Source organism: Haliaeetus albicilla, chromosome 10 (assembly GCF_947461875.1).
Source record: "Haliaeetus albicilla chromosome 10, bHalAlb1.1, whole genome shotgun sequence".
Lineage (NCBI taxonomy): Eukaryota > Metazoa > Chordata > Aves > Accipitriformes > Accipitridae > Haliaeetus > Haliaeetus albicilla.
In genome coordinates this window covers 10402589-10414468 of record NC_091492.1, presented here as the reverse complement: position 1 = coordinate 10414468, position 11880 = coordinate 10402589, and the positions used below count along the sequence as shown (strand labels likewise).

Here is an 11880-nt window from a genome sequence, read left to right as displayed (position 1 = left end):
ACTTCACATGTAGCACATCACTTCAGTGGAGTTAGAGCTGGAGGTGCTTGGATATAATTGTGGTGATGAGTATTTTCACTGAAAACTTTTTGCTGTGACAACAGTATGGTGTTAGAAATTACGTAGTTCTCAGTGGGTCACTAATGTGGTCTGGGCTAAGAGAATCCTCTTTTCCCAGAGGGTACTGGCAGAACATCTAGGGTTTGGAGAGCTGCTAATATTATGTGACAAATGTACAACTGCCAATTCCCAGGCTGTGAAGCAGCATCAGACACTGTCAGACAGTGATAAAGAGAGGATATGGAAAGCTCCACTAGAAGGAGAGGACTGAAACTTGGCCTTTCCGTTCCCGGTAACATGTGGAATCTTTCTCTCTCTACAATGTATGAAATACTAATTCTCCATTTCCCCTCAATTCTAGTATCTCATTTCTGTATGAAAATGGAGAACAGCTTTCTGTTCTCTGTCCTGCAAAACCAAGAAAAATAATAACTAGGCCTTTCAACTTTCTTGTTCCTTTCCTCTAAGCTGTCAGGATTGTCAGTCTCCTTGACTTGCAGAGCCTCAGCCTGGACTCAGTTTCCTAACAAGAGCAGTAGTGAGTGGAGAGATGTTTTGAGCGTTTTAAGAATAATAGTGCTGTTCATATTCCCAGGCTGTTGTTAATTTTTCTTCTTTTTTCCTAGTAGTATGACATTATTGGCTCATAGTTAGCCCATATTTGTCTCAGTCTAATTCTCAGACATTCTCCTGCAGTCTAACAGGTCACTCTGTGTTGTGCGTTTGAATTTGAGCCTACATTTCTCAAGTGCAGGAATTGTATTTGTGTTCACTGGATTGCATGTTGTTCTTTCCAGGCTGTTTCTCTGTCTTGTCAAATTCCAGTCCTGCTCTCCTACATACTCCTGCCTCTCCTAGTTTAATGTAATTTGCTGATTTTAACAGGTCCATTCTCTCTCAAAGGTCTGAAATCCAGCAAAACTCGATGTTTTCATTAGGACATAGATGATCCCACTGGATGCATCCATTCAAACTAACACAGAGCAATTGATAAATACTCTCTTGTATGATGATTATTATTTTAATTTACAGAAGTCTGTGGTTGTAATTTTATGTAGACAGTATTTCTCTAGTTTAAGGAGGGGAATGATTTGTCAGACTGTACCATGACCAGTTAGATCAGTTTGATGTAGTTTCCATTCAGGAAATACAGTGGTACTCACCTTGCTGTGCTAAAAAATTCTCTGAATATTTCTGGCAAGATTGGCCTGTTACTTCCTGGCTTTTCCTCTTTTTTCCTGGCAGTATGTTGCCATTTTCCAGTCTCCTGACCTTAGTAATTTTCAGAGGTACCTATGAATGTGTTTTTGAGGGTTTCTGATGCTTCTTGAAATGCCTGAAAGTATTTCAAGGTAACAATTTCCACTGCAGGAGTATTGCAGACTCTTCCCTTCCTGCTGTTGCTGAGCTGGGCTGATCCTGGCTGGGCATGCACTGACTCATCCCCCTGAGCAGGAGAGACCTGACTGCTATGATGGCTGCTTATTCCTGTGATCTCTGACAAATGTAACGTCCAAATTTAAGTGGCTGAAGCACGATGTTGCTTAGTCAACAGTTGCTTAGTTGCCTGATTAACAGGTGGCTAAAGGCTGTGCATGGTTCCAAAGTGATACTGACGCAATAAAAAGCACAGAAGCTGTACAGAATACATGTATGTTCTTTACTAAAAGTTTGGTGTAAAGATCAGTGTACTAAAAATTGAAGCAAAGATATGACTACAGAAATACAGTATTGTTATCACATAGCAAGAAACAGCATGTCCAAACAATTTTCTTTCTCGTATTACCCACATAATAAATGAAAGGCCTGTATTAAGCCTGTTTTAGGACTGGCATTAAAATTATGTGAGAGTTTAGGATAAAATCTGATAGGGGGATATGCATTTCTTAAGAGGAGCATCAGGACGCACTCTGTCAACTTTGCTGAGATTTATCCATGATCTTAAATATTCTTCAAGAAATGAAAACATGTTCTTATGCATCTTTACAAGAAATGTCAACACTGTTCCAGTAGTCGCAGCAGAAGCTGTTAGAGCAGCTTTAGAGCTATAAACTTCTCTTTCTACTATTGTCTGTTTACAGAGGTATATGGGTTGGGTTCATAAGCTTTGTTTCCACAACTTTGTTGGCTATCACCTAGCTAAAAAAGATTAACAAGAGTAGAAAATTCCAAGCCACAGTAGCATACTCTACTTTTAATTCACAGTTTGTTTTTTAAAGATTATTTCTTGATAATGAATGACATAACCTATGCATTTAGTTGTGACTTAGAAAAATGCTACAGTATGGAAGTGTATGTTTTGGCTGGCTTCCATATCCGTGTGACAAAGAAGCTGGGAATATTTTGATGGATGAGTCCCTTATTGTGAACTCTGTGTAGCGTGATAACTAGATGACTTGACTTCATAAAGCGGTATACCACAAGAGGGAGTAGACAGCTATTTGTAAGTAATGCTGCTACATAAAATTGAGGTTGCAATGCTAAGGATGTGTAAGGGTTATCAAATGAAGACAGACTTTGATTAGTTTTCTATAATCTTAGTAATGCATTTCTATCATTAGATAAAATACAAATCTCCAATTTTCATCAGAGGCCTATTAAAATTAGTTTATTTTTTATACCACAGATAGAAAGTTAGTAGAAGGGCATGAAATCCCTGTCAGGTTAAAAGCCAACCAGGTTGAAAGGATTTCCCAAAATGCACAGAAACTGCAAGCATCTGTAACAGAGTAGAGGCTTGCCTGCCAGATGTGAAAAGTCCTCTGTGCTTATCTTCAGAAGAACCTTCAGGTTTGCCATATTACAGGTAAAAGAGAGATTCACTTTCAGGGGAAGAAAAAAATCACATTTGCCTTCTAATATTTCTTAGATTTCCCCCTCCACCTCCCCAATAGCAGCCTGAAGCAGGGTCTGGTCCCAGTGCCTTACCCTGTTCTAGGCAGGTGTCCAAGAGCTGCAGGAAGACACAGCTATGAAAGCATGTCCTATTCTGCATAAATAAACCTCTGTGCTTTCCTTCACTTTTTATTTTTCCTGCCAATAAAACTGACTGGTACATTTCTATATGGGTTTTAATTTCTGGCTGCTAATAGATGGTGTAGAGTTTTGTCTCTCTTATTGCAGGATACTTTCATACCACAAAACTGTTTACGCTAGTACTTTATACGGAGGGATAGTTCTGTCTGTTAAAAATACAAATGTGAAATATAGCCTACATTCTGGCAATGCCTGCCAGCAGTTTTGCAATGCAAAATTGTGAATTTTTGTTGTTTTGGGTATAGTATACGAAGAATATTGAAAATCTTGCCGAACTCTAAAAGAATTCTGTTATTTTTTAGCAAAATACATATTTACTCTCATCTACTTAGCAAAAAATGCATATTTACCTTATCTCATCACGTGCATATGACCCAGTAATGGTATAATTTATACAGCAGTAAGAACCATATAATTACTTCCCATCTAAGTATTAATTATAATTGTGTCAATCTTTGGAGTGTTGAGTGATGATTACAGTTGAAAATTATTTAGTATTTACAGAAAATCTAAGTGCAATTTTAATAATTTGGATGGTGCTTCCTTTTAAACACAGTTATATATTTACTATAGTAATTTTTACATATCTTTCTGTGGGGGTAGTAAACTGAAGTTAATTTTATCAGTGTAAAGAGATTATTTTTTTTTTTTTCAGTGAGACTACTTCTAAGAGATTTAGTGGAGATGAGCCTCTGATAACTCTGTTAACTAGTACTGGTGGAAGATGTAGTTTAGTCCTTGGGTGGAGATAGGGTGCTTCTATACCATGCAAGATTAAACCCTCACGTCTGCAGTTTACCTCTGCTGTTCTGTATGCATCTCCAACTTGTATGCACTTATTATATGAATGTGTGAGAAGTCCAGGTCTATGAACAAAGGCTAGATCTGTGGGTAGCACAATTTCAGCGAAACGGATGGTGCCTAGTAAGAGGCTTCTGCACAAAGTGAGGTTCTCTGTTACTGTGCATGCCAAGTCCAGCATCTGTTATTTACATCACACCAGTGCAGTTACTAGAGGTCAAGGTCCTTTGTAACACTACAGGCTCCTTATTGAAGAAGGAGACCAGTTAGTGTCTCAAAATGCAGTCATGCATGGGAATTGGCATGAAGCATCTTCTGGGATTCCAGACACTGCCCTTCCCTTGGCTATAGTAAGTCCCCGCAAAGGCCATGCAGCTCCCAGGCCTGCACACAGCTGTAGTACAGCTTCTGTAGGTAAAGCCAATCGGTCTTTGGGGATCCACTGCCACTTCTCCATCACTTGCCATTGGTTTCTTTTGAGGAAGACTTACAGCAGGCTTTGCAATGGTCTGGAAAGCCTGGTACTGGCCAGGCTTTCCAAAGGAAAAATGTGACTATCAAAATATTATTCTCCTTTTTCTTTTGCTCCTATGTGGTACTGACAGTCATGTTTTGCAGGCAGTGTTCTGTCTCTGTCTACTGAAATACATAGTTAGTCAAAGAATTATTTAAAAATGCTTTGTTGCCAAGACACTGAATGAAATGTACAAGTGACACCTACAAAGACAACAAAATGCTTTTCTTCTCCTTCTGCTCTAAAACATGCGAAGTATCATAAAATCAACAAGTAGGCTTGACTTGATAACATGTATCTACATTAAGAGTGGCTGATTTCAATGTGTTTTGAAATGCTTCAAAAAGGTCAGATGCAATGCTTGTCACTGCTGCTCTTTTATGCTGTGTGATGTCATGGAACACTTTGAAGCACAAAGAGGGAAGTTTAGGTAAACTTTCAAAATTCACAGTAAAAAATAAAATCCCATTGCATCCCTGTTTAAAGATATAAAATAGATAAAACTTTCAGAGGTTTTATTCTTCCTTTTAAATGTTTTTGTTGGTCTGAGTTCTTCAGAAGAATTGAAGGAGCCACTTTTATTCACATGATTTGGTTCAGAAGGGTCTGATAATCAGTGGAAGAATTTTTCAGTACTTCCACTGGAACAAGTGGGATGGGGACATTCTGCTCACACACCACCGTTTCGTACAGGGGAGCAGCCTCCAGAGTGAGAGATGACAAAGAGATGGATGAAATAGGCTGCTGCAAGTCCTGCAGCCTGACTGCATAATTTGCAGCCTGTCCCGTAGTTCCAGATGCTGCTTCCTCTTCCAGGCTAAAGTTTATAGATATTTCATTTCTTTGACAAGGGTCCGTAAAAGAATATGGGGGGGGATCATCTGTGGGAATGTATATTTGTGTTGCTCCTGGCCCCACGCATTCATCGTAGCTGAAAGAAAAAAAGAATATTTCATTAGATTCCTGTGAAAAATGCCACAGTACAGTATTTTCAGTGTAACAGGGGCAGGTAAAGTGAGAAGAAAAGGATCGTCTGGTGTTTTGTTCCTCAGCCTACATACTTGCTTACCCTGCCATGTGAGACACTCGAGAGCATAACACTTAAAAGTATGTTTCCAAATACCTGAAGACAATCCCAGAGGTCTCAGTGAAAGTTTAGACCCCATCCTCCTGCATGAAAGTACCATGCAGCACCATGTGGCAGTACCGTTCAGCTGAGGTGCCTGGGGATAAGCCCAGCTCCTTACAGCCAGTTACGCAGGAGCGGGAGGAGTAACACTGCTGGCTCACACAAAGCTGTGCACCCTGCACCAGTCACCATAGGTGCAACACAGCGGGGGTTCATTCCTGCTCTCAACGGCTTGTAAGTAGCTAAGTTAGAAAATGGCTGGGGAAAAAGGAAGTGGTGTTGCCATGTTACGGTTACAAAATAAGCTATAGAGAGCTTTAGATGGAGTCTAGAGCATCACATCAAATGCTGTCCTCCTGACTCACAGGTCTCTGGTGCTCAGCCAGCAGTTACATGCGGTATGGTGTCTGGGCTGCAGATCTGTGCTGGCAGAGGCAGCAGGATTTCTTGCTGAGGTGCAGAGCTGTGATGAATAATCTTGATAGATTCATGCTGGTCATTCTGATACTTGGTAGACTCCCCGTCATGTACCTCCCGAAAAGGAAGAATGCAAGATAGACCAATTTGTGGGATTTCCATGAGAAGCCAGCTCAGATTTATCCAGGCTTTGTAGTTACGTCCATGCCACCAAGCTAGAGCCAGGGTGAACTATTACCTCCTCACTCCACTACTGTGCTCAGTGCTTGCTGTCCCACTGTGAATGCTGACAGGCACCTCAGATTGGAGCCTGGACTGCACAGCCTAGGGAGGCCCAGAAGGGGTAAATAATGAGCCTGGATAGACCAGCGTGTCTTTGTGCTTGTGTTTTCCCATGTTCTGTGTTGCAGGAAGGGGATGGGAACGGACAGAGTGGACATGAGTAGGCTCCATGCATGTGTACCGTGCTACTCTGGCAATCCTCAGCCCTCTGAGCCTAAGGGCTCTGCAGAGATTTCACTGTGGCCCCAAGGGGGGCTGAACCAGAACTGGTAGATCTGGTCTGTTATCTGGGTGGTCCACTGTCTAGTGATCCTAGCATCATCTGTTTGTCCACAAACTAAAGCTGACTTCACTTTTGCTATCAAACCAGCCCAGGTCTAGTAGTCTGAAGGAAGGTCCCGTTTTCCTGGTTCACTGGCTACAGGCAAAAGCGAGGAAGAGTTTTAACATCATGATCTTAAATGTTGGACCTGCTTTGTTTGTGGCTGCCTTGTTTAGCTGTTTTGGGATTGTTTTAAATCCAGTTGTGAAGGAGAGAATGTTTCCTGTAAAAACCTTTGCCTGCTCAGTTAACCTGAAAAACAATTCTGCTGGAGCCAGACAAATTAAGAACCCATTTCCTCAACCACGCTAACTGCAGAGCTATTAAGATCTAGGTTATTTCCTGAAACTTAGGATATTTAGCGTATGTCTTCCCAGCAGACTGTAGGCAGTCATTCTGTCCCCTGTAATTGCATTACTGCCAGGCTAAACCCAAGCTAATAAACCCTACTTGTAGATTGTAAGTGGCTTGCAGCAGGGCAGCTTGCATTGGTTAGAGTGAGCTCAAATCTGCTGCAATCAACCATGGAGGCCCTGCCTTAGAAAAATACTTGGTTCTGCTGCACTCATTTGTACCTTTCCCTCAGAGTGCTCCTGATGATTTTGATGGTATTGTTCCTAGTCCGGGTGATGGCAGTGGTTTTTAGGGAAGGGAAAGGTAAGAAAGTGAAATCTTAGTACTAGGTTACTAAATAACTCAAATATTCACAGGTGGTTTTATTTTTACCTCTCTTTTATCTTATTTTTATATTTATGAGGACAATGGTTTTAAATTCAGACTAGAAAATTTTTATTTCCCCATAAGAAACAATGGTATTTAAAAACATAGCTGTTCTGAAGATCCTGAATAGGGCTGCTAGGTACTTCAGAAACAAGTTCCAACACGTAGGAGGTTGAATTGTTTTTGTATAGCCTGTGGAAAAAGATTTCAGTCCAGCCTCTACTAAGCCCACTGAAGCTTTCAAGCATACCTGATGTTCTTTTTAAAAGATCTTAGACCTCAGTCAGAGATCGAGGACCTGATGTCCTCAACTCTTCATGAGCTCAGCAAGAGTAAAGGAGGAGCCCCTCTTTGCATGATTACTTACTATGAGCTGCATCTTTACTTAATTTACATTTTGCTGACCCAAAGCCCAGTGAATTTATTTAAAATCTTCCCACAGATTTTGACTGACTTAATCAGGCTAATGAAGAGCACCTACTGGGTCCTTTTACTGTAGTAAAAGAGTTTCAGTTTTGAAAAGCTCACAGTAATGTGAGTTTCAAGGTGGAAAATTTTGAATCCTTTTGCTGAGACACAGAAGAAGCTTCTCTGTCTCCTGATTCTGGGCCCAAGCCCAGCACAAGGGAAGTCTGCCACTGACCTAAAGGAGAAATGGGCACATTCTACTTACTGTTGTTATCTGATCATCTACATTTCTTTCCCTTGGATTTACTTTAATATCTTTCAGGGACCATAGCTCTGCTCTGTAGAACTAAAATGCTTGGTGGGATAAATAGTAAAGTGGTCTTTTGTGAAGGAGACTTTTAAGCATTAAGACAAATGGGTAGAAAATTATGGTATTCAAGACCTGGCATTTTAGTGTTTAGTTCGAAGTATCAATATATTAGTGTTAGGGCACTTTTTCTTCATATATATGATGGATAAAAAATAATTCTCCCTTATTGTCCAAACTCCAATGCAAGTAATGTTCCCCCCTCACTTTTGGCAATTAAGTTTACATTTAAAAAATCTAATAGGGCCATAAGTAACACATGCCAGATTTTCAATTAAATAACTTTTTGGCACCTTTACAACTGTGCCTACAGATTGTTGTGGCTAAGGAGGCAACTAAAAATCATTCAAATAGCTTTTTTTTTTTTTTTAAAAAATAACTTATTGTAACTTATGATCATGATACTCAGTTTCCCATATTCTCTCCTAAGCGTGGTATCTTTGCTTGTAATGCTGACATTGCAAATAGCTATTGCTATGATACTGTTAGTGGAGGCTACAGATAAGGTTCCTATAATTTTCTGTTGAGGATAGGAAGGAGATGAATTAATGTCATACAAGCAACTTTAACTTTGTATTTTTTGACCTAGCTTCCAAGTGTTTTGTGGGGTTTTTTTGTTCGTTTTTGGTTTTTTTCCGTCCTCTCTTTAACAGCCTCAGTAATTTGGTTGTGTTTTCAGAGTGCTTTTATAGAGGTATTCCTGTAGTATAATTAATGAATCATCAACACTATAAGCATGAATTCTACTTTGCAATCTCTCCTTCAAAGAGATCATAGTATGTAAACTTATACATCTAGTCTTTACCAGATCTTTTTTTTTTATTAGAGGATTCTAAGCAAGTATTACAAGAAGTAATACACAGTTTGACAGGCACCCACTGTCCATGTATGTTGGTGGTTGGAAAATCATTCCTCAAAAGATTTAAAGGATTACTTACAAAAAATTGTAATAGCAATCATTGCTTGCAGTTGATTACCATGTATTGATGTGAGCGATACTGGACTAAATTCCTCCTGTTGTCTTAAAATAAAGCTTCATGTTTGAGGAGAAGAGGTGAATGGACTCTTGCATTTTACTGCAGTGAGGCGTGTATCACGAATTAAGTGGTACTGCTAAGTTGTCCTGCAGTATGAGGTCTGCACCTTTGACATAGGTTTTAGGTTTCTTTCTTTTTACTTGCAAACAGCACAAACTAGAATAGAATGAAGGAGCTGCTTTCTCTTCAGCTGGTATGGAGACCTTGATACCGGAGGGGCCAAGAGGTACTATGTAATGATGGTTACCACTAAAAAGAACCAGTGCATCCATAACAATCAATAATGATGATTCCTAATATTAAAATTATAGTGTTACATGCAAGTCACTTAAGTATGGTAACTAATGCTGTTGATTTCATCTGAGAAGGTGGCAGCTGGAAAGCTCAGTGATGTGGAAAGCAGTGGTTTCAACATGAGCCAACGTCCACGTCACTGAAAGGAAGTGTCCCCTGCCCTGTTGCATACTCCCACTGTGTTCCTTGCACTACTTCCTCCAAACCATGATCCCCAATCTGGAGCTAAATAGGCAAAAAGGTTGCGTGCATGGGGTTTGTGTGTGTGTGTCTGTTTGGAGGTTTTTGTTGGTTTTGTGTGTGTGTATGTGTGGTTTTTTCTGGGCTGGATTTCTACTGATTTAGCTACCTAAGTTGGAAACTCACAGCATAGTCAGATGGGCATCAATGCAACACAAGAGAAAGAGAAGTGTAAGAGATGGAGGAAGTGGTGTAGGTCTTAGACCACAGCTCACAGGCTGAACTTCTTAGCCATATCATAAAGTGCAACCTCAGTAACTGCTGAGGGAATGACACCTACATACATATGTGTATATGTGTGTATATATATATTTTGCAACTGAAAATGCAAGAGCATGGAGCTTGCATGACATAAGTGGAGAAACAAAAATACTTGCTAGTCTCTTGCAAAAAATACAATGATAGTTATGTTTTATCTGAGAGATTCAGTTCTGTGAAGTTATTGTACATGTAAAAAGTAGCTGATGCTTGAAGTTCAGTACAGCAGTCACAGGAAAATCCTTCTAGACAAGAAAGCAAATGCTTTTGAAATGTTACTATAACTTAATAATGGACACAGGAACTCATTACACTGCATCTCATTAATATCGTGCATCTCTTTCAGCCCTGAAAAGAATCCTTGGTTGCAGTACTTGTGGTGCATTTTAAATAATATTATCTTAAGGTTCAATGTGTCTTACAGGCAGTTATGAGAAGGAAGGGGTTACTGACCATGAAATGTGCTGTTGTCTGCATTTTTTTTGGCCTTGTTTCTTGTCAGAATAACTTTGTTGTCATTGTAGACTACATTATTGAGTTTTTAAGGGATAATTATACTAGGAAAGGCAAGGAGGGCTGATGTCTGTTAACATCATTTTACTGCATGTAGATGTGATCTGCAAAGAGAAGAATGTTGCTTAAAAAATACAGCAGCTCTTGAAGCTGACCTTGTTGACTCAGAATGTTGGAGGGGGAAATAACTTCATGAATTTGTCAGGTCTCATTGCAGTAAGTATTAGGATAGGTTTGTTGCTAAGGAAACCCAAAAGATCTTACTTAACTTCCTGTCATTCATAAATTATGACCTGCTCTCTGGGAAAGAAGAAGGTTCTACTAACAGAATTTTTTAAGATGCAAACAATAGCTAGTGAAAAAAAGGCAAATCTGGGGAATGAAGAATTCATTGTGAAATAGATGTCTTTTTGTTTACTTTGTTCATTTGTTATATGTTATGACTCTACTAAAGTTGCTTCTGTTGCATAGTTTCCATTTTGCTGATGACCTACTGTCATCTTTTAATAATGGTAAACAGAATCACTAAATCTGCAAAATAAATGTGCTGACAGGTTTAAGCTACGATGAAAACAACACAAAGGTTGTTTATATGATGTTGTTACCTAATAAAGAAAAGCTGAAATTAGAACAAATATACTGTAACTCTCCAAAAGGAGGATCAAAGGAAAAAAATAATGATGCATTTGATGACCATGTAAGTAGTTCAGCTGATGATGCTATGTCTGATGGCACAATCTATTAACAGCTGGGTTTATAGGACAGCAGCCTGGAAATCTGTCAGTGTTTCCTTTGAGGTGTTTTTTCTTAGAATACATACATTCTTTGGTGATATATAACTACCATGAGGAAATGTATCATTTTTGACAGACTTGCCTTTACAGTGACATATGTCATGAGACAGGATATTTTTCTAGGTTTATTTTTGATACTGACGGTTTCCATTTGAGATACTAGGTGCATTTAGTAACGATATTTTGACTTTTCTTTTGCATGCATTGTCAGTGACTTATTAAGCATTAGTTTAATATTTTCATATAATAGCAATCCATTCCATATTACGGCTTGTCTCAGTCATGCACTTAGTTTAATTCTTGAACAGTGACTTAGAATGAAGAGCCAAAACATATTTCTTTATTAAAAAAGAAACACCTTGAACTGTTGGGGCCTAGTGATTAGAAGAATGATAGTGCAAGTTAAGTGGCACCTCCTCATATGCAGTTTCAGTCATCCTAATTATATTGTTAGTTTTAAATCAACATCCATCTGTCTCGGGGCCTGGATAACATTACATGAGAATTTTTTACTATGACTGATCCCAAATTACAGTGGATGAGGGGGTAAGTAAGAAACATGTAACACCTAGAGATAACAGCCCGCAGTGTCAGCCAAGACAGAGCCCTGAAGGAATGATCCAATGCTCTATAAAATTACTGGACTATTTTCTGGGAATGTTTTGTCACATATGTTTGAAAAGTGGCT

General features: G+C 39.2%; 1 protein-coding gene across 1 annotated transcript in view; it reads right to left on the bottom strand.

The window, feature by feature from the left end:
• Positions 1–1699: 1699 nt before the first annotated feature.
• The window catches only part of BEAN1 (brain expressed associated with NEDD4 1), a 63483-nt gene continuing 53302 nt past the window's right edge, over positions 1700–11880 (bottom strand). The window contains exon 6 of the mRNA XM_069793425.1: positions 1700–5342. Coding sequence (XP_069649526.1) covers positions 4994–5342 — 349 coding nt within the window. The 3' untranslated portion in view covers positions 1700–4993. The remainder of the gene's footprint in view (positions 5343–11880) is intronic.